At 46.3% G+C, this 23,093-nt stretch overlaps 1 protein-coding gene across 1 annotated transcript in view; it reads right to left on the minus strand.

Annotated features, from left to right (window-relative positions):
• LOC141052140 (NTPase KAP family P-loop domain-containing protein 1-like) overlaps positions 1-23,093 on the minus strand; it is a 74,174-nt gene that overhangs the window by 35,203 nt on the left and 15,878 nt on the right. Inside the window, exon 4 of the mRNA XM_073549373.1 lies at positions 12,279-12,371. Within this exon, the coding sequence (XP_073405474.1) occupies positions 12,279-12,371 (93 nt within the window). The remainder of the gene's footprint in view (positions 1-12,278; positions 12,372-23,093) is intronic.

The raw sequence follows: 23,093 nt of genomic DNA on the forward strand, positions 1-23,093 counted from the left end.
GCTGCCTTCTAAGGCTTCCTGACAGCTGCATTGCTGTTTACCCACTGCTCTGCAAACTGCTTTTTTCAAAGCAATCTCAATTTTTTCTTTTGTCCTGCTGAGGTACTGAGCGTGCATTTTTTCACACCATACAGCGGTGCACACTCCTCACACAGTACCGTGTAACGGCTGTTATCACAGCCACAGTGAAGCTATCTGTGTGTCACTCTGTGAGAATAAGTCGAGGACATGTTCCGTTCTTACAGACCTGCACCTTCTAGTTTTGTCTAGCTTTCAAACAGTTAAATATATTTGCTGTTTGATCCCATTCAAAACTATAGAGAGACAGCGTGTGTCAGTCCGTATACTTAAAAAACACGGAGCTTGACAATTTTACATACACCGGACAGCCGTGTACGTGCACGCTCCTCTCAGTACCGTGTAACGGCTGTTATCACGGCCACAGTGAAGCTGTGTGTCACTGTGGAAGGATAAGTGGAGGACTTGTTCCGTTCTTACAGACCTACACTCTAGGGAGATTCCTATTCTGCCCAATTCTATATACACCTTGTAGTTTGTGATACACTAGCCAATTTCTGCCTGTGACATAGCGCTGTGATATTCAGTGGGCCTCACACAATCCATAAGTGTCCAGTGTCCACAAGTGTGTGCAGAAATTCAAAATCTCCGTGATCCTGTAGTCACTTTTTTCACACCTGTGCCATCGAGCCTGTGACAGAGCGCTCTGATATTCAGTGGGCCTCACACAATCCATAAGTGTCCACAAGTGTGTGCAGAAATTCAAAATCTCCGTGATCCTGTAGTCACTTTTTTCACACCTGTGCCATCGAGCCTGTGACAGAGCGCTTTGATATTCAGTGGGCCTCACACAATCCATAAATGTCCAGTGTCCACAAGTGTGTGCAGAAATTCAAAATCTCCGTGATCCTGTAGTCACTTTTTTCACACCTGTGCCATCGAGCCTGTGACAGAGCGCTCTGATATTCAGTGGGCCTCAAACAATCCATAAGTATCCAGTGTCCACAAGTGTGTGCAGAAATTCAAAATCTCCCCTGTCCTATAGACACCTTGTACCTTGTTTTACATTACTATATAGTTTGTTGGATTTTGTCTACATTTCTACCAAAAATGAGGAAGGCTGGTGGAAGAGGCCATGGAATTGGGCGGGGGTTGGCAGCTGGTAATGATGGTGTTGGTGGTGGATCTGATGGAAGTGGCAAAAGCAAAATAGGACCGAATGCAGGAGGTGTTGAGCCTGCGTCATCGTCTGGCTCCACAAGGCCTCGAAGGCTTACTTTTCTAGGAGTTGGCAAACCGCTTTTAAAGCCAGAGGTGCAGGAAAAAGTTTTGGCTTACATTGCTGACTCAGCCTCCAGCTCTATCGCCTCCTCTTCTGAAGTTGTAAAAAGTAAAAGCACTGAGTCGTCATTGGAGGCTCATGTTCATGAACCACACCTTTCCTTGTGTCCTTCACCCCAACCAAGATTGAAGGATGACGCAGGCCATACTACTGATTACTCCATGGAGCTGTTTTCACATACCATGCCTGGATTACCAAGTGAAATGGTGAATTACCCAGGCCAAGATGAATCTGACATGGAGTGCACTGATGCACAGCCACTGATAGATGATTCTGCTGGTACATTCACTCAGAGCACTACATTGTCCTCGCAGTGTACAGAGCCAGATTCTGACCTTGATGAGACTCAGGTGCCCCTTCCCGCACACTATACCACCATACACGGTGACACAGAGGAAGGTGCACATGACATTGAAGAGGAGGTGATGGATGACCCAGTTGTTGACCCAGATTGGCATCCATTGGGGGAAGAGGGTGCTGCTTCCAATAGCTCAGATGAGGAGCATCCACAGCAGACATCGACATCGCAACAGCTGTTATCTGGCAGGCACGGAGCACTCCAAAGACAGGTTCCAAAAATCAAAAGAGTTGCTGGACAGCTTGTCCAGAGGGTCAAAATATCACAGCGTGCTAGGCCGCAAAATGTCTGCCAAAGTAGGAAGAGTGCAGTGTGGCACTTTTTTGAGCAAAATCCTCATGATCAGGCCAAGGTTATCTGTAAGAAGTGCGCAAAGACCTTTAGCCGAGGGAAAAATCAGAAAAATTTGAATACCAGTTGCATGCTTAGACATTTAACCACCATGCACTTGCAAGCGTGGACACAACACCAAACCTCAAGTACCACATGTGCAACTGATCACAAAGAAGGTAGTCAGCAATGCTACATTGTTTCCCCCACTGTAAGCCCACCGGTCAGCACAGCAGCAAATGTTGAGGTGTCGTTGCAAGGCCACAGCAGTCAGGGAATCCCACTGTTATATCAACGAAATACTGAATCTAGGCCATCAGAAAGAACACCAACTCCATCACCATCATCAACCCTCTCTCAGTCCGCCCTGTCCACCGCTACTTCCACCATATGAAGCTCTAAAGTCCAGCTCACCCTCCCAGACGCTATGAGTAGGTCAAGAAAGTACTCAGTCTCTCATCCGCGTACACTGGGTTTGAACGCCCACATTGCCAAACTAATCTCGTTTGAGATGATGCCCTATCGGTTGGTGGAAAGCGCAGCTTTCTGCGAACTCATGGCCTATGCAGTACCACGCTATGATCTACCCAGTCGCCACTTCTCTCGCAAAGCCATCCCAGCCCTCCACCATCATGTGAAAGACCGCATTGTCCATGCACTCAAGCAGTCAGTGAGTGGAAAGGTGCACCTCACAACTGATGCATGGTCCAGTCGGCATGGCCAGGGCCGTTACGTGTCCATCACTGCGCACTGGGTTAATGTGGTGGATGCAGGGTCCACAGGGGACAGCGGTGGTGGGACAGTGCTGCCTAGCCCACGGTATAGGAAACAGTTGGCTGTAGGCGGTCGACCCTCCTCCTCCAGAAGCGAAAGCTCGTCCACAGAGCGCAGTCGTACGAGCACTCCATCTGCAGCTGCCACTGTTGCACACGAGGTGTCCCCCTATCAGCTAGTGGAAAGCGTCAGCAGGCTGTGTTGCAGATGATGTGTTTGGGCAACAGACACACCGCAGAGGTGCTGGCCGAGTACTTTCAGCGACAAACTGAGTCATGGCTGGGCAGTGTACATCTTGAGGCAGGCAAGGTAGTTAGTGATAACGGCCGTAATTTTGTGGCAGCCATAGCCCTCTCAAAACTCAGCCACATACCTTGCTTGGCTCACACCTTGAACCTGGTGGTGCAGTGCTTCCTCAAAAATTATCCGGAGTTAACAGCCCTGCTCCAGAAGGTGCGAAGACTGTGCGCGCACATCCGCCGGTCGCCTGTACACTCCATTCGTATGCAGAAGCTGCATCGATTGCTCCACCTTCTCAACCACCGCCTCATTATCGACATTGCAACAAGGTGGAACTCCACCCTGCACATGGTTGAGCGGCTGTGCGAGCAGAGGCAGGCCATAATGCATTTGTGTGAGGATACACGGCCAAGCACTTTGAGTGCAGACATGGAATTGACAGGTGTGCAGTGGTCGAAGCTGAAAGACCTCTGTAAAGTCCTTCAGTGTTTTGAGGAATGCACACGGCTGGTAAGCACAGACGACGCCATCCTAAGCATGAGCATCCCACTTATGCGTCTGCTCATGCAAACTTTGATGCACCTTAAGGAGCAGGCGTCTGCAGCCAATGTTGACGAGGAGGGAATCCTTGATGACATTTAGTCATTGTCTGTTCAGGGACCTCTCCTGGACGAGGTGGAGGAAGAAGAGGAGGAGGAGGATGATGATGGGGATGATTACTTAGGGGAGGAGGATGCATCTCGTGGGGCAAGTGAAAATGTTGGCGTGGCAAGGTCTGGTACAGGGTTTGTGCGTGACTGGAGGGATGTGGATTTGCCAGAAAGTGCTCCTCCAACCAGCACTCGCAGTGCATCATTGACACCGGGAACATTGGCCCACATGTCAGATTATGCCTTGCAGATCCTAAAAAGGGACCCCCACATTGCCAAAATGATGAACGATGACGACTACTGGTTGGCCAGCATCCTGGATCCACGCTATAAAGGCAAATTACAAAACATCATGCCACAGGAGAACCTTGACCTAATATTGGCTAATAAACAAGCAACTCTGGTAAATCGGTTGCTTGAGGCATTCCCAGCACACAGCAGCGGTGATGGTTCTCACACGAGCCGTACGGGCCGGGGGCAGCTTGGCAGAGGTGTTCGTGGTGCACACAGCAGAAGTGTCGTTGGAGACAGGGGTTTCATGACAATGTTGTGGACTGATTTTTCAAGTACCGCTCACACAACTGGTAATACCGCATCGATGGAAAGTGACAGGAGACAGCAGTTGTCAACTATGGTTACAAACTACTTTTCCTCCCATATCGATGTTCTCCCACACAGGTCATTCCCCTTTGACTATTGGGCCGCTAAACTGGACACCTGGCCTGAATTGGCACAATATGCCTTACAGGAGCTCGCTTGCCCAGCTGCAAGTGTGCTATCGGAAAGAGTCTTCAGTGCAGCTGGATCAATCCTGACAGAAAAAAGGACCCGTCTGTCAACCCAAAATGTGGATGATCTAACCTTCATTAAAATGAACCATGCATGGGTTTCCAAGGATTTTGTCCCACCTTCCCCTGATGACACATAGGGTGACAGAAAAATGGCTTGCTTTGGTCCACCTCTTCCTGGGACTTGACCTATTTCGCCTTTTGCATCAGCTGAATGTCCAACATCAACATATGCCACTTTCCAAAACTCCCTAACTGTGCTGCCTCCTCCCCCCCCCCATGGCTGGGGTCACCAACTAGCGCACGACACCGTGCGAGTGCCGTTGCCCTGGACAGGTGGGTAGGCCGACTCTTGGGCGCGGGCACTGGCAGAGGGTCCCTCATAGTGCAATCAAGTGTCTCTGACGGTGGTGGTGCACACCCACCGTCAGACACACCACCGTACTATGAGGGGCCCAGTGCCAGTACCGACGCCCACGAGTGGGCCCCCCTTGCTTGGGCAGGGCCCCAGCATTTGCAATCTTTACCTCTCCCTGCTCCTCCGCTGTGTAGTCTGGGCCGTCAAATCCATACTGTGCCTGACACCGTCTGAGCCTGCCTCCTGATGTATAGACATATATTTTGAATGTGTACACTATGCTATCCATACATGTTATCCGGGGATACAGTACCCTTTCTCACCTTTGTGCAGTCACGTGCAATCCATACTGGGCCTAACACCGTCTGAGCCTGCCTCCTGATGTATAGACATATATTTTGAATGTGTACACTATGCTATCCATACATGTTATCCGGGGATACGGTACCCTTTCTCACCTTTGTGCAATCACGTGTAATCCATACTGGGCCTGAGAACGGCTGGCGAGCTGTTAAGCAAGCTACAGCACCTGTGGTTTGCACACGTAAGTTTTTCATTTTTTCAGGAATGACGGTTAGGCCTAATTCCAGAACTGCGGTTGACCTGCACTTACTGGGAAATCATCGTTCGCGGGTAATAATTGTAATCTCAGATCCCCATCACTAACGTTGTTCAGCGGGTTATCTGCACCTTTAAGCGACAAACGCTGGCCTTTTCAGTGTAGCGCACATGCAGCCACGGACATGTAAGGGCATGACACACCAGTTATTGGCCAATCTCATGTGCCAGAGCCTCACATGTCCCTCTAGTAAGCCGGACTCGGACCGCGGGGCATGGTTGAGGTTTCCCAGGTGGAGTCGAATTAAACCGTAGGCTCCACTCCTGGTGGTGCCCTTCAGGACATTCCTTTAAGGTTCAGCTTTGCAACCATACTGCCCACGTAAAACAAACACTTTGCCTTCATGAACGCTGTTTGGAGGGCCATGACTCGTGGGAATAACGCCGCCCAATCAGTTATCCTGCTAGAGAGATCCTTTGTTGCTCCCAAGCATGACATCACACTCCCTAGGAGGAAGGTAATGCCACTGTGGTGACCGTACTCCTGGGGGCGACACAAGTGCACTGATGCCCAGCCACTGCTCGATGAATCTGCTGGTACATTGACCCAGACCACTACATTCCCCTCGCACGCTACACGGCCTGAATCTGACCCTGATGAAACTCAGGTTACCTTTCCCATATACAGTTCCATCTTACACGGTGACAAAGAGGAAGCTGCAGATGAAAGTGCAGGTTCGGCCCACCCGCCATCAGACACACCACCGTACTATCAGGGGCCCTGTGCCAGTGCCGTCGCCAATGAGTGGGCCCCCCCTGCTTGCTCAGGATCACAGCACTTGCAAGGTTGAAATACTGTGCAGTGAGATGGAAGATGGGAACGACGAGGAGTCCAGACTAGTACAGGGATTCCCTAGCGAGGAGACTTATTTCATTGTTTTCAATGTTGGGACAGCAATTTTGGGGGAGCACTATACTCTGGAGAATGATAGATGGGGCCCACCATACACTGGAACATTCCAAAGGTGGACATCACACACTGGAGCAGCATTTACAGGGCCCATTATACACTAGAGCATTAGAAATGTGGCCCATTATGTTTGGAGCATTATTTGGGCCCATAAGACAGTGGAGCTTCATCCATGGGGACCAACATATACTGTAGCATTATGTGGAGCTCATCATATACTGTTTCAAACATTATATGGGACCAATGATTCTGTATGGAGAAATAGATGGGCCTTGTCATGAGATGTAAAAAGTGAAGTATTTTTCAATGTACTATACCGCTATTTCTCTGCCGTATCGAAGCATGATGAGTTGTGGTATGTGTTAAAGGGGCGCTCTTTCGTCCAGGGCACATGAAAACCTGGAGCCAGCCCTACCCCCCCACAACTTTAGCCAAATAACCCCCATTTTTCAGTGCGTAACTTGTATTATGAAGTTAATTAAGGTTGACAAGCTTAAGTAAGAAGAATTGATGCTTTTGGCATTCAAATGGGCACTGTAGGTGTGTTTCCTGTCCTCCTCTCACTGCCGACTTTTATTCCCCATTGACTTACATTGGGTTTCGTGTTTCGGGACGACCCCGACTTTTCCCTATAGTCGGCCGATCTTGCTCGACCCGACTTTTGGAAAAGTCGGGTTTCACGAAACGAAACTCGACCCTAAAAAAACAAAAGTCGCTCAACTCTAGTGCTCAACATTTGGACCTTCCATTCCCTTTCTGCCTCTCATTAATAGCTCCCCTAACGTAGAGCCCAAAAAAACAATTATGAAGCGGCTGTACAAAATAGTAGTACTTCAAAATTGTCATAACAGCATGAAAATGAGCATAAGTAATTTAACATAGATGGAGAGATAGGGCATCTGCCATCATGGAAACAATATTCCGTCTTTTATCCTTTTTATATGTTTCACTAAAAATTAACTATTAAGTGGTCGTTGTCAAAGTAGTTTAATGAAAAAGGAGACATAGTAAATAACAAAGCGGCCTTCTCTGAACGTCTACCCACTTCCTAATTTCTTGTATTGCAAAAACAGGACCAAAGCTCCCAAGCCGCCAGGTAATCTTTCCAGGTTGAACCCCCTACTGACTGCTGCAAAAGCTCCATAACTAGGTCTAGATTAATCTCGATAGATACTCCGGACAATGCTCTCCTATTTATTGGGCACCTGGCACGACATTTAGGAATTTCCTGACCTGAAAAGGAGAGAGTGAATCGGCTATTAGTGATGAGCGAGTATACTCGTTGCTCGGCTTTTCCAGAGCATGCTTGGGCGTCCTCCGAGTATTTTGGCGTGCTCAGAGATTTAGTTTGTGTCGAAGCAGCTGCATGATTTGCGGCTGCATGACATCCTGAATATATGTGGGGATTCTCTACAAACTGGCATTCCTCACATGTATTCAGCCTGTCCAGCAGCCGCAAATCATGCAGCTGCGTCAATACAAACTAAATCTCAGATCACGCCAAAATACTCAAAGGACACCCAAGCATGCTCGGGAAAACCCGAGCAACGAGTATACTAGCTCATCACTATCAGCTATTAAATTGCATTTGTCTTTAGCATGGACTGCTTTCAACTAGATGTTCCATTTTAAAAATACCAAGACCAAATGTCTAAGCAGCTTTACCACTAGGCTACACCTACCTGACAGACAAGTATTGCAAATACTACACCTCTATTGTCTGATTTGAGTAAAATACTCTTGTTTGCAAGATCGGGAATGATTATAATATAACCGAGCTCTTTGTGGCGCCATTTTCTATCCAAGCCAGGTGCTACCTTCCTGCACACCATCTCCCATTCCAAAAGGTGCCAAAACCTTCTGATGCGTCTGAGTTCATAGCCAGATTCATCTGCTCAGCTGTCAGGAAGGGGTCTCGCCACAAAGCACGACCGTTAAAGTGTTTCAGAAACTCCAGCCATACTTCCAAAGACTCCTTTATATCTCTAGATATGCAAACGTGAAAAAAGCATGGATTTCTTATGACAACTATATGTAAAGCTAAATGTTTACAAAAACTCTTCCCATCGGCATCATCCTAGAAGCGAAGGCCAACAAACCCAGTAAAGATTTGACCTCCCTCGTACACTTTTCTAATTTTGCTAATGGCAAATGAAATTCATCCGTGAAAGTTACCGTGTCTATAACTATTCCTAAATATTCAATACAACTACCTGGTGTCACGGGAAGGGTTGCAAGTGAACTCACCGGTGCAATCTCCCGGAAGGGGTTCAGAAGACAGCCTTAGGCTCCTAGGAATGCGGGGTGAGCAGGACAGAAGAGAGATTGCTTTAGGAGGCTAGATAGGACCTGAAGCACCTGACTGTTGGGGGCATGGCCTACGCTCCAGAGAGCTAGGAGCTTAAGGAAAACTCCTAGAAAGGCAACTAAGGGACAGAGTTACCCAGGGGCATATACTGGGACATAAACCAGATCTGGCCGGGGTCAAAGCATGAGATTTGCCCCAACACGTCCGGCTATCAACCACACTCGGATCCTTCAGACGGAACCTGAAAACCCATCTCTTCAGGAAAGTTTACAGCCTGCAATGATCCCTGCTGCCTCCTCACCACTACTGGAGCCACCGCCTCACCATCACTGGAGCTGCTGCAACCCCCCAACCTACTGTCTCCTTCCCCACCATCCTGTAGAATGTAAGCCTGAAAAGGCAGGGTCCTCTCTCCCCTCTATATCAGTCTGTGATTATTAGTTTGTTTACTGTAAGTGATATCTGTAATTTGTATGTAACCCCTTCTCATGTACAGCACCATGGAATCAATGGTGCTATATAAATAAATATTAATAATAATAATTATTGTATTGTTAACGTTGTTACTTATGACTTGTGTTTTGAAATGTAAAGCGCTGCGGAATATGTTGGCACTATATAAAGATTTATTATTATTATAGCACGACAGTACCAAAGGATTAGACAGAACGGATAGTCGGGGCCAGGCAGAGTTCAATACCAAGTGGACAGAGAAGGTGCAGAAACAGAATCCAACAAGCAGTGTCCAGAGATCAGACAGAGTCAAAAAACAAAGTATCGGGCAAACCAGCACAAGGCACAAAACACACTCAAGGGTCAACACACTCAGCCCAGGGTGAAAGTATTACTGGCAAGGAAAATTCCCAAATGGAGGCCATAAAACGTCCACCCAGGGTCAGAGTGAGGCTACAGGAATTAACCCTAGAATAACCGAGCCAGACAAACCATGACACCTGGAGGAATTGTCTTCTCTTTAGCCAAAGGGATACCTAAGTCGCTGCAGGTTAGCTCCAAAGTAACCAACAGTTCACTACACACATCCAAATCCCTTGGCCCAACTAAAAGGAAAACATCCAAATAGTCCGCTAACCCACCATTCATACACTGATCTGCTGTTACCCATTTTATAAATGAAGAAAATGCTTCAGAATGAAAACAAGATAGAGAACAACCCATTGTTAAGCAGTTATCAACATAGAAAAAAGCCATGAAACTGAAAACCCAGAGAATTGAAACTATCCTGATGAATTGGAAGCAGGCTGAATGCTGATTCAATGCCAGACTTGGCCATTAGAGCCCCTTACCCAAAGCGATTAACTACCTCTGCTAATGTGTAACTTACTGATATCAGGCTATTATCAATGCTATAATTTAATGATGAATCATATGGGTAAGATAAATGATAAAATAGTCAAAAATAATTTGGTTCCTTCTTTTGAACAACCCCCAGAGATGAAAGATGGAAGTTGACAAAAGGATGCTCCTTAAAGAGGCCCGCCATTCTCCCAGCTATTTCTTTTTTATCTAATCTGCTTTTCACCACCTTTGGGTGTAGTTCAGCTGATTTTAAGTTATCCACCCTTGTGCACCTTACACCAGAAAAATTGAGGAATTACAAACCCGTCTGAAAACCTGTCAGTTAATAAGTTTGCCATGTTGCAGTTTGGGTGCCGCTCTAGCCACTTTCGCATTTTTTCCAACCTTACCGGCATCAATGCTTTTATTAAAATATTCCCTTGTGGAGGGCTGGCCTGCCATGTTTGCCTGTCATGATTCATTTTTCGATTTGTGGCAGCTCTGGTTCCATTATAATTTAAATGTAGCTTTTTTCCTTTCAGGCCAGCAGGGGTTAATGTCAGTTTTCCTTGCTGGCAGCCTGTTGCACCTGCTGAGTTGCTAGGTCAGCTGATGTGGGTGGTGACCACTCCCACCATCCTTTAAATAGTCACCTGACAATCGGTGATAGATTTATTCTATGGAGACCAGCCATGCACTTGCAGCTCTCTGGTGTCAGAGTCTGTCAGTTTCGGACCGAGCAGGTATCGCTGCAGGCAGGCAAGGGCGCCGTCCTCCCCTATCTTCCTCCGGAGCTCTTTCAGGACAGCTTCCATCTTCGGCAGGTGCAGCAGCACTTCAGTTAATGCGACATTGAGGTCTGACATGGCACCTCAGCACCGCCATCTTTTATCCTCAACCCATATCAGTGAACACCGCAGTAGTAGAAACACAGTATTTCCCCGCGACATACTGCAGACTGGCTAACTTTCCCAGCCACCACCATCTTTTTCTCTCCCTTGTACATGCAGGGAGAACTTGGCAGGAGAACTCTTTGCCCACCATGTAATGCCATATATTCCCCACCTGAGGGTCCAGGTCTGCCAGTCCCCCATGTTTTGTACTTGTGGCAAAGGAAAATGGAGTCTTTGATCCCCCAGCCCTGACCCCTTTTAATATCTAAGTGACCTGTGTGTTCAGTGGTGTGTAAGGCTATGTTGCGGAACTCCCGCGGAAGTTACCGCGAGAATTCCATTCTGCCGGAAAATCACATTTTAAATTCCCGCTGAAAAACTAGCGATTTGCTAGTATAATTAGCTTGCAGAATGCTAGTGTTTTCAAAGCGATCTGTAGCATCGCTTGGAGAACTGATTGACAGGTTGGTCACACTCGTCAAACATGGTGTTTGACTAGTGTGACCAACTTTTTACTATTGAGGCTGCCTATGCGGCATCAATAGTAAAAGATCTAATGTTAAAAATAATAAAAAAATATAAAATCGTGTTATATTCACCTTCTGGCATCCCGCGCAGCGTCCCCAGGCCTCCGCGATGCTCTGGCAGGTCCCGTTCCCAGTGATGCATTGCGGCAATGACCTTTGACGTCGCGGTCTCGCAAGATCGCTACATGATCGCGAGACGCGATGTCAGCAAAGGTCATCCCAATGCATTACTGGGAACGGGACCTGCCGCGTGTATCGCTGAAGCCTGGGGACGCTGCGCGGGACGCCGGAAGGTGAATATAACCCGATTTTTTTATTTTAATTCTATTTTTCTACAAGGATATGGTACCCACAGCCCGGAGGACAGTCTCCTCTCCTCCGGACTGTGGGTACCATCCACAAATGTTCTGCTTACTTTTCGCATGGTGGGCACAGCCACATGCGGAAAGTAATCAGAACAATGCAATCCTACTGTATGTGGGTGGAATCACCACGATTCCGCAAATTAATGAGCATGCTGCAGATTTTTATGCGTTGCGATTCCGCCGTGGGAAAATCCGCAGCTTTAACACAGCATTGCAGAATCCCATAGGATTGCATGGGATGCTGTTTTTTCGCGTTTTTATGGCAAAATCGCACGGTAAAAAGCGCCACGAAAACGCAAAAAAAACGCGACATGTGAACGCAGTCTAAGACAGGAGTTCGCTGGCTGACAAGAATAAAGAAGCGGAGTACAAGTCTAGTCATAAATACTCAGTTGAGGTGGAGAAACAAGGGGTCTGCATCTTCTTTTATCACCTTAATTCACACAGCAGGGTGACCAACAGATTGCAATGAATGTCCATCCTACCTTACAATAACTTCTCACCTTTGAGAGGCATTGTTTCTGAGGGTTTTGGCATTTTCTTTTCTTCAAACTCAGACTTTTCTTCAGATTCAAACTTTATTTTGCAAATGTTTTCTGTAGTAACAAAAAAAATATTAAGACCTGATTTTTTTTAAAATTTTAAAGGCAATGTAGGGTGTTAGAAAAAAAAACATTTGGTTATAATGTTTTGGTATACTATAGCTTATATCTTTATGATTCAGCAGATGAAAGGAAATAAGTGAGTAACATTTTTTTTTTCATATCACAACCTTTATAAAAAAATAAATAAATTAGTAATCTAGCAATTATCACACTGACCACTAGAGCTATTCTAGACTCATACTTCCTGTCTATTCTGGAAGAGTTTTCAGCAGGCTACTTGTCATCATAAACAGCATAACAATGACTGATAACTAGAGAAGAGCAATCCTGTTCGAAAACATTCGCCAATCTCAAATTTGGTAGGAACGTAGCACATTCGGATTTGTGTTCGCTTTCACAAGCATATTTACTCAAAGTCAGCAAAAGTCGGTCACAGTTTGGTAAATCATCGCGTTTCCACTAATGCGTTTGTTATTAATTTGACTACGATAGTACTGCTGTATGATGAGCGGAAGGGACGGGGGGATGTGTTTGATGAGGGGAGGGGGTATGGAGAGAAAGAGGAGTGTCTGAAGAGATTACATGAGCGGCATATGCTTTTTTACCCCTTAATTTTGTGTGTGCTGATTCCGGAAACCAACCAGGGTGCAGAAACCATACACAATGTCATGACACAAAGTCTTCTGTGATTGGTTGCCAAAGTCAAATGTCCCTGGCCATATAAAAAGTGGACATCTTGTTTTGCTGGCGCCATTTGCTCAGTGTCACATTGCAGAGAGGTCGTTTCCTGCGCTAGAGCTGGTGCTGAAAGTGAACTTGTCAGCGAAATAGATAGGATCCTGTCCTGTGTGATGTGAAATCGATCTTCCAGCATAAAAGTAGGTTGTGCACAAACTGTGTGGCAGTCTCCGGAAGCCGAATTTGCTACTGCAAATCGTTTGTGCTAAAACTGGTTTTCAGTGGCAAATCAGAAGGCCAGATTTCCACTTAAAAATCGTTATGTAAAAGAGTGTTGTCCAGACAGACTACCTAAGAAAATAAATAGTGGTTGTCATTTAGTGACAGGTGAATGACAGCTGTTGGCCTAAGGTTGTGAAACAGCAGGGTACAAGAGGGGAAGGCTACTTACAACATGAGAGGGAAAAAGCAAGATCGTGGTGGAAGGGGAAATAGGCTTGGTGTTCGACATATCGACATATTCATGGGTTAGGTGTTAATGTGAGTTAAAGCTCAACTGAACAAATACTCTCTCATCCTATCCAAAGACCACTGACAATATCTGTAACTGGCTGGGCTACTCGACTCCCTTTGTTTGGCGGCCGCACAGTGATACGCCTTGTAGATGAGGCTGAGAAGCAGCATGTGCTACATTGGATGGCAAGTGCTGTATCAAGTAGCCTCTCCTCTTCCTCCACCTTATCATCACACCCAGTACAATCTTCATAGGTGGCACTCCAATCACCCTTGTTTCCCCCTGCATCAAAAATTGCCAAACGCACAATTGACTGTGGGGAACCTCAGATGTGCCATTCTGCAGGGCTGTTCACACATTTTATTCCATGGGCATCAGAGGTCTGCTCCAAAGAATCACAGAATCCAGAGGAGGAAAGCATCTGCACCAATAACCAAAATTTTTTCATGCTGGATCCGGGGTTGGACAAAGTAGGGTCTGAGCAGAATCCAGACCCTCGACACCAGACGTTAACCACCAAGGGTGGAGGTGATCCTGATGAGACTCAGATACCAGAGGTGCACGTTGACTGTACTGTGGTGTCAGGGCAGGAAGATGAGGAGAGTGACTCTCAGGGTGAGCAATGTGAGAACAGAGAGAATGACAATGAGGTTGTAGATCCCTCTTGGTGTCATCCCAGAGGTATGCAGCTGGGTAGCTCAGCAGAGGAGATGGAGGAGGAGGAAGATGAGGAGGTTACGTTGTGGCTTCCCACACAGACATGAAGTGATGCAACCACGACAAGCACTGCATCCTCAGCCCCAACTCTGGCTGTGGCCAGTACAGGATCACAAATTTCTTGTTCGCAGGGGCTTGCCGCCTGGGCCTTTTTTGACACCACAAAGGATAACCGAACACATGTTATCTGTCAAATTTGCAAAAAAAGCCTCAGAAAAGGCAAAAATTGCAAAAATTTGACAACTACATACATGAACTTGCACATGCGCAATCAGCATGCCTTAGTGTGGGAATCTCATTGCACTAAAATGCAGAATAGCGGGCTTCGCCAACGACTCGCCATTACATCAACCCCATCTGCTGCTTTTTCCTCCTCCGTCACCATGCCAAGTCTTCTCACACAGCTCTCCAGCCGCAGAAACCACAACTGTTTACCCACCACAGTCAGGGTGAGTGAGAGCCGGTCAGCTGTTACCGAAGTAGACATGACTGCTGCTTTTGTGTCACCTAGCACAACACATGTTTCCCAATCCACCATAACATCTCCGCCTGTACTGCACTCACAGTCCAGCAGTTTGTCCTATTCTCTGTACTCTGTCCTCTCTCAGCACAACAGCCAGCCCTCGGTCCCGCAGCTGTGGTCACATAAAAAAATGTTTCCTCCTACACATGGCAAAGCTAAGAGATTGAGCTCCACCATCTCCAATCTGTTGGCCATGGAAATGCTGCCTTTTTGCCTGGTGGATACAGACAGTTTCGGAATGTTGATGGCCTTTGCAGTCCCCCAGTAACAGTTGCCCAGTTGCCATTACTTCTCTAAGAAAGCTGTGCCTGCGCTACACCAGCATGTCGCTGACAACATCACTCGTACCCTGAAAATATCTATGTCTCCAGGGTGCATTTCACCACTGACATATGGATGAGCAAACATGGGCGGATGCGTTACATCTCGCTGACTGGGCTCTGGGTGACTATGGTGGCTTGTGGGACAAACCTCTGAATCTAACAGTTCCTCCACTGCTTCTGCCTCCTCCACGTTCTCTAGGGCCTCCACCTGTGCCCTCAACCTCTCATTTAATCAGACACGCGTTGCAACAGTGCAGATAGAATGTTTCCACTTCATACTGCACAGCTATGGCTCACCACAATCAAGCAGTGTTTAAATTAATATGCCTTGGAGATCTTAGTTACACAGCTCAAGAGCTGTGGACAGGTATCCAGGTCGATTTAGAGCAATGGCTGTCTCCACTAAACTTGGAGCTAGGGAATGCCATGTGTGATAACAGTACAAACCTGGTGGTGGCCCCACGCCTGTGCAACCTCACACACGTGCCTTGCATGGCTCATATCCTCAACCTGGTAGTACAGCAATTTCTCCACCACTATCCCTGCCTGGATACATTGCTGCAGAAAGCATGGTCACTGTGTGCTCACTTCCGACAATCGCACTCCGCAAGTCATTGACTGGCATCGCTACAGAGGTCTTTCGGCCTACCGCTTAATCGGTTGATTAGCGAAGGTCCAATACGGTGGAATTCCACTCTTCCCATGTTGCAGCGACTGTGGCAGCAGTCCTGGTGCAGTATGTCCTTTTGCATAGCCTGAGCCAGTGTAGTCTGGATGTGGTGCAAATCACCCTTGCGGAGTGGGCACAGGTGAAGGACCTCTGCACCCTTCTTCATAGTTTTGAAATGGCTATTAAGATGTATAGCGCTGACAATGCCATCATCAGCGTCACTATTCCGGTCATCTACATACTGGAGCACAGTTTGAATAGTCTGCGTGAGGAGGTGACGGACCTAGTGGATGAGTTGGAAGCAGAGGAGGATGTGGAAGGGATAACAATATCTCAAATTTCCGGACTGTCGTCGCTTAGGCAGGTGCAATGGGAGGGTGGCTTACAGCGATCAAGGGGAGCTCATGGTACTAGACAAACTGTTAGTGAAGATGCATTAGGAACAAATGGAGGAGGACAAGGTGATAGATGTGTGGCGCCCCTGAGGGTCCAGTCGCCACAGAGGTACTGCACCTCACCCAGAGGTGTGGTACCCAATTCTCAGGTAAGGAGGGAGCACGACCCTGGACTCAAACACCTGCACCCAACACACACTATAGCAGCAGGGCACCCTGGACGTGCCTTATGGGAGGATGGTCTCATTCCTGGCTGGGTAGTAAAGGGTGTTGGGAGGTGGGTGGAGTTGGTAGGAAGAGAGCGGGAAGTAGAGATGAGAGAGTGGAAGGGAAGTGGAGAGACATGTGGTGAAGCAGCTCCTTGTCAGGAGGAGCAGAAGAAGGAGGGAAAGAGACAGAAGGAAGCTCCCAGAGAGCAGAAGGGGTCTTAGGGGCACAGGAAGTGTGGATGCCACCCATGGGGCCCGATTCAGTATTGGAGAGACCAGGTTGCATGGGGGTACCAGCCCCCAAGCCTAGTGGAGGAATCACCAGACTCAACTAGCAAGCCGGAGGCAGGGGCACCTGTAGGTGCTTCAGCCACAAGCCACAGTTATCTTCACCCGAAAGGCAGCTATAAGGGAGCAAGGGGATACAGAGTCACCTGACAAGGTCCGCAGCTGCTGGCCTGGGACACTTACTGTGAAGTGTTGGGCAGGAGAGGCGGAAAGCCAACACAGTGAGACGGCCAGGATAGGCATATATTGAGAGGAGTCCTGGGAAGTTGAATCCTGATCTACCTGGGAGTTTGCTGAACCCTTCACCTGGAGGACGCAGCACCAAGTGGGCATATGCGCACTAGAACAGTGAGTAAAGCTTTGGAACTGCACCTCACTTGTGTCCTCAGATCATTCCTGCATCACCTGCCCTGCATCACTTCTACCAACATCACCTTTAACATCCACATCCAAACTGCCCTGGGATACAGCTCTACTTATGGAGAGCTATAGCATCTCTGCTGCCCTGTCACCATCCCACAGGTTCTGCTTTGCAACGTCGGTCCCCTGAACGAATACCACAGGTGGCGTCACAAACACTTTATCAAAAGCTTCATTATAAACTTTATTTCCCTTTTAAATATCCCTTTAATTGGATGCTCAGGGCCACGGACCGGGTCAACTGCTGCCGTGAAACTACCTCTTTAAATACCGGCCCGGTACCAAGTACCCCACGGCCCTAGCAGGCGATCCAGACGCGTAACAATCTTAAGAGCGGTTTCACCCAAGACAGCAGTGAGGCACAAGTGTGCATCCCAGTACTAGATGTCCAACCCCGGGAACGTCAAGGCATCATCGCCAAAAAATTAGCAGCAGCAGTGTAAGTGGCAGAAGCAATATCTGTGAGTCATTTAACATATTCTTTAGACCAGCCCGTGCACCAGCAGAACAGAGTACAAGTCTGACACGTTGTGAATGACTGTAGAGGATAGTGCAGGAATATCTGGAGATCAATATCAATGCCATCAGGGGGAGGTTTGGACCTTTTATATTTTGATCTTCAAACATGGAAGAGTGGCCTAAGTTCATCTGTCATGCCTTGAAGGTTTTGTCATGCCCGGCAGCCAGCGTTCTCTCAAAATGTGTCTTCAACGATGGAGGTGATGTCCTGATGGATAAGCGCATCCTGCTGTCCCCTGAAATTGTAGACTGCCTAACTGTCATCAAATGAACAAGTCATGTATCTCCAATGACTTTTTCACCCCAGTAGCAGATTGGGCAGACTAGGCGATGGTGTAGTTTTTGGTGTCATGCATTGATCTTGCTTTATTGCAGTCTGTGCCATGTTTGTGGTATCTTATGTGCCTGCTGTTGCTACTTCTGCTGATGTTACAAACATTTTTTTGAAATGTTAAAACTCAAAGTTGGGTCTCCATCTGGTGGTTGCCTGTAGTAGAAGGTGTATCAGAGGCCTACTATACTGTTTCCACTCTGTGGAAATTGATGACACTTGCATGCCAGGCCTTGGCGGCCTTCTGAAAAGGTGTTCTTAAAGCGATTAAAGAAATGACGGGGGTGTCAATCCCTAAACGCATGGAAGCAATTCTACTATTTATGTTTACCATGCTTTTAAGAAGTCGTTATTGAGGCACCTTCTTCAGGCGGCTAAGGTGGTAATTCCATAACACTGGAAGTCCTTAGACCCGCCTTCGCTAGAGGAATGGTTTGCGGAGGTGGCTAGAGTTCACCGGATGGAATTCCTGATAGCCCATACACAAGAGGCAGCTAACAAAGTGGCTGAGAAATGGTATAATTGGGAATCCTTCTTATCCTTATCGATGTACCAAAATATGCTAAGATAATTGCTACCTTATCCTTTTACGATAATTGATATGCCGGGATCATAGTACATACTCTGTCTGCCTTTGTGATTAGTCCTCGTGGTCTCTATAAACATTTTTCTCTTTTCTCTTCTCCTTCTGGTTATACCCCTAATTTTAGCTATTTTGTGAAGCTTTTGTCACCCCTTAAGGTGTGGTGTATACGTTTGATTTGATCTCCCATTGAATCTAATGGGGTTCTTATACGTTTGTTGAACCATTCATTAAACATGCTCAGCGAACGTCTAATCGTTCGGCTAATTGAACTTTGAAAGGTTCGCTCATCTCTACTGATAACACCTCTAGACACAGCTGATATCACTGGATCACTGGATCCACCAATCACAATAGGCGATGTCACAGGAGACCCTACTACCCCTCTATTCACAATGACCTTGCATATGCTCATTACATGCTTCAATACAAAAGAAAGGGTCAGAATCAGATCCTAATGAACACATGGATTTTGTACTGGCAGCTTACAGTAACAAATTTCTTGTTCCCGTTTCATCAATTTTTGAGGCATGTCCAGCTCTAGGTAAAGTCACTGCTGTGCCAAATTTAACCCCTTTCTGACATTGGACATACTACACCCATCCGTGGGACCTGGGCCAGTATAACCGTGGACGGGATAGTACGTCAGCGCAATCAGCAGCGCTCACGGGGGAGCACAGCTGATCATGGCCGGGTGTCAGCTGATTATCACAGCTGACACCCGGCACATTAACCCCTGGCACACTGCGATCAAACATGATCGCAGTGTACCGGGGGCATAGGGAAGCCTCCTCCCTGCGTGCTTCCCTGAGACCCTCGGAGCAATGCGATGTGCTCATGTTGCTCCAAGGGCCTCTTCTCTGCAGGCCCCCAAATCCAATATGGCCGTGGGGGCCTTCGGGGTCCTGCAGGGAGGCGGCTTTCTCAGTGTCTGCTGAGAGCAGACGCTGAGAAAGCCTCCTGCAGTGCCTGTCAGATCGCTGATGTGACACAGTGCACTGCAAAGTGTCAGATCAGCGATCTGACACTTTATAGTAATGTGCCACACTGGGACAATTTAATAAAGTAAAAAAAAAAAAAAAAAGTGTAAAAATAATTTTTACAAAATTCCTAAATAAATGATAAGAAAAATTCCCTAATAAATTATTTTATTTGTGAATAAAAAAACAATTAAAGTATACATATTTAGTATCGTCATGACCATAACAACCCGCCCTATAAAACTGTCCCACTAGTTAACCCCTTTAGTGAACCCCTTCAAAAAAAAAAACAAGACAAAAAACTATGCTTTATCATACCGCCGATCAAAAAGTGCAATAACACACGATCAAAAAGACGAATATAAATAAACATGGTACCGCTGAAAACGTCATCTTGTCTCGCAAAAAACGAGCCACCATACAGCATCATCAGCGAAAAAATAAAAAAGTTATAGCTCGCAGAAAAAATAATTATTTTTTTATATAAAATTGTTTTTATTGTATAAAAGCGCCAAAACATAAAAAATGATATAAATGAGGTATCGCTGTAATCGTTCTGACCCGAAGAATAAAACGGCTTTATCAATTTTACCACACACGGAACGGTGTAAGCGCCCACCCAAAAGAAATTCATGAAATGCTGGTTTTTGTTGATTCTGCGTCCCAAAAATCGGAATAAAAAGAGATAAAAAAAAGTCACGTGACCGAAAATGGTACCAATAAAAACATCAACTCGTCCTGCAAAAATAAGACCCTGTGGGTCAAAATATGGAAAAATTAAGGCTCTCAAAATGTGATGATGCAAAACCTATTTTTACAATAAAAAGCAGGTGACAGCTGCCAAACATAAAAACCTGCCACAAATAGTAAATCAAACCCTCCTTTATCACCCCCCCTTAGTTAGGGAAAAATAATAAAATCAAAAAAAGTATTTATTTCCATTTTCCTATTAGGGTTAGGGCTAGGGTGTGTTGGGGTTAGGGTTGGAGTTAGAATTGGGGGGTTTCCACTGTTTAGGCACATCAGGGGCTCTCCAAATGCAACATGGCGCCTGATCTCAATTCCAGACAATTCTGCATTGAAAAAGTCAAACGGTGCTCTTTCCCTTCCAAGCTCTGCCATGCGCCCAAACAGTAGTTTACCCCCACATATGGGGTATCAGCCTACTCAGGACAAATTGCCCAACAACTTTTGGGGTCTAATTTCTCCTGTTACCCTTGGGAAAATAAAAAATTGGTGGCAAAAATATTTTTGTGGGAAAAAAAGATTTTTTTATAAACTTCTGTGAAGCACTTGGGAGTTCAAAGTGCTCACCACACATCTAGATAAGTTCCTGGGGGGGGTCTAGTTTCCAAAATGTGGTAACTTGTGGGGGGTTTCCACTGTTCAGGCACATCAGGGGCTCTCCAAACGCGACATGGCGTCCGATCTCAATTCCAGACAATTTTGCGCTGAAAAAGTCAAACGGCGCTCATTCCCTTCCGAGCTCTGCCATGGACCCAAACAGTGGTTTACCCCCACATATGGGGTATCAACATACTCAGGACAAATTGGACGACAACTTTTGGGGACCAATTTCTCCTGTTACCCTTGGGAAAATAAAAAAAATTGAGGACTAAAAGATCATGTTTGTGGAAAAAATATGATTTTTTTATTTTCATGCCCGAGCGTTATAAACTTCTGTGAAGCACTTGGGGGTTCAAAGTGCTCACCACACATCTAGAAAAGTTTCTTGGGGGGTCTAGTTTCCAAAATAGGGTAACTTGTGGGGTGTTTCCACTGTTTAGGCACATCAGGGGCTCTCCATACGTGACATGACACCCGCAGACCATTCCATCAAAGTCTGCATTCCAAAACATCATTACTTCCCTTCCGAGCCCCAATGTGTGCCCATACAGTAGTTTTCTCCCACATATGGGGTATCAGCGTACTCAGGACAAATTGCACAACAACTTTTGGGGTCCAGTTTCTCCTGTTACCCTTGGTAAAATAAAAAAAATTGAGGACTAAAAGATGATGTTTGTGGAAAAAATATGATTTCTTTTATTTTCACGCCCAGGCGTTATAAACCTCTGTGAAGCACTTGGGGGTTCAAAGTGCTCATCACACATCTAGATAAGTTCCATGGGGGGTCTAGTTTCCAAAACGGGGTCAATTGTCGGGGGTTTCCACTGTTTAGGCACATCAGGGGCTCTCCAAATGCGACATGGCGCACGATCTCAATTCCAGCCAATTTTGTGTCAAGCAGCGCTCCTTCCCTTCCGAGCTCTGCCATGCGCCCAAACAGTGGTTTACCCCCACATATGGTGTTTTAGCATACTCAGGACAAATTGCACAATAACTTTTGGGGTCCTGTTTCCCTTGGGAAAATAAAAATTGGGGGTGAAAAGATCATTTTTGTGCAAAAAATATGATTTTTAATTTTACGACTGCACGTTATAAACTTATGTGAAGCTCATGGGGGATCAAAGTTCTCACCACACATCTAGATAAGTTCCTTGGGGGGTCTAGTTTCCACTGTTTAGGCACATCAGAAGCTCTCCAAATGCAATATGGCGTCAAGCCAGTTCTGCATTGAAAAAGTCAAGCGGCACTCATTCCCTTCTGAGCTCTGCCATGTGTCCAAACAGTGGTTCCCCCCACATATCAGGTATCCACTTACTCAGGACAAATTGCACAATAACTTTTGCAGTCCAATTTCTCCTGTTACATTTGGTAAAATAAAAAAAATTGGACCCGAAGTAATTTTTTGCGAAAAAAAGTTAAATGTTCATTTTTTTAAACATTCAAAAAAATCCTGTGATGCACCTGCAGGGTTAATAAACTTCTTGAATGTGATTTTGAGTACCGTCAAAGGGGTGCAGTTTTTAGAATGGTATCACTTTCGGGTATTTTCTATCATATAGACCCCTCAAAGTGACTTCAAATGTGATGTGGTCCCTAAAAAAAATGGTGTTGGAAAAATGAGAAATCGGTGGTCAACTTTTAACCCTAAGGCTACATGCACACGCTGCGGAATGGGGTGCGGATCTGGCCGTGCGGATTTTGTAAAATACGCAGGTAAATCTGCAGGTCAAAAGACCTGCGGTTTTACCTGCGGATTGCTCTGCGGTTTTGCCCTGCGGTTTTTCATCTCCACAATGGAGGAGGTGGCAAACCGCAGCGGAAACCGCAGAAAGAATTCACATGTCAATTCTTTCTGCGGTTTCAAAACCGCAGGAAAACTGTGCGGAAAAATCCGCACCGTCTGCACTGCGTTTTTTTATTCCCATAGGGAATAATGGTACTGTACACCACAGCAAAAACTGCTGCGGATCAGCAGCGGCCAAATCCGCTGCGGAACCGCAGCAGAATCCACAGCGTGTGCACACACCCTTATAACTTCCTAACTAAAAAAATATTGGTTCCAAAATTGTGCTGATGTAAAGTAAACATGTGGGAAATGTTACTTATTAAATTTATTGTTTGCCATATCTCTGTGATTTAAGGGCATACAAATTCAAAGTTGGAAAATTGCAAAATTTTCAAAATTTTTGCCAAATTTCTGTTTTTTTCACAAATAA

This window comes from Dendrobates tinctorius, unplaced genomic scaffold, assembly GCF_039654945.1.
Source record: "Dendrobates tinctorius isolate UK_male_01 unplaced genomic scaffold, ASM3965494v1 ptg000158l, whole genome shotgun sequence".
NCBI classification, from domain to species: domain Eukaryota; kingdom Metazoa; phylum Chordata; class Amphibia; order Anura; family Dendrobatidae; genus Dendrobates; species Dendrobates tinctorius.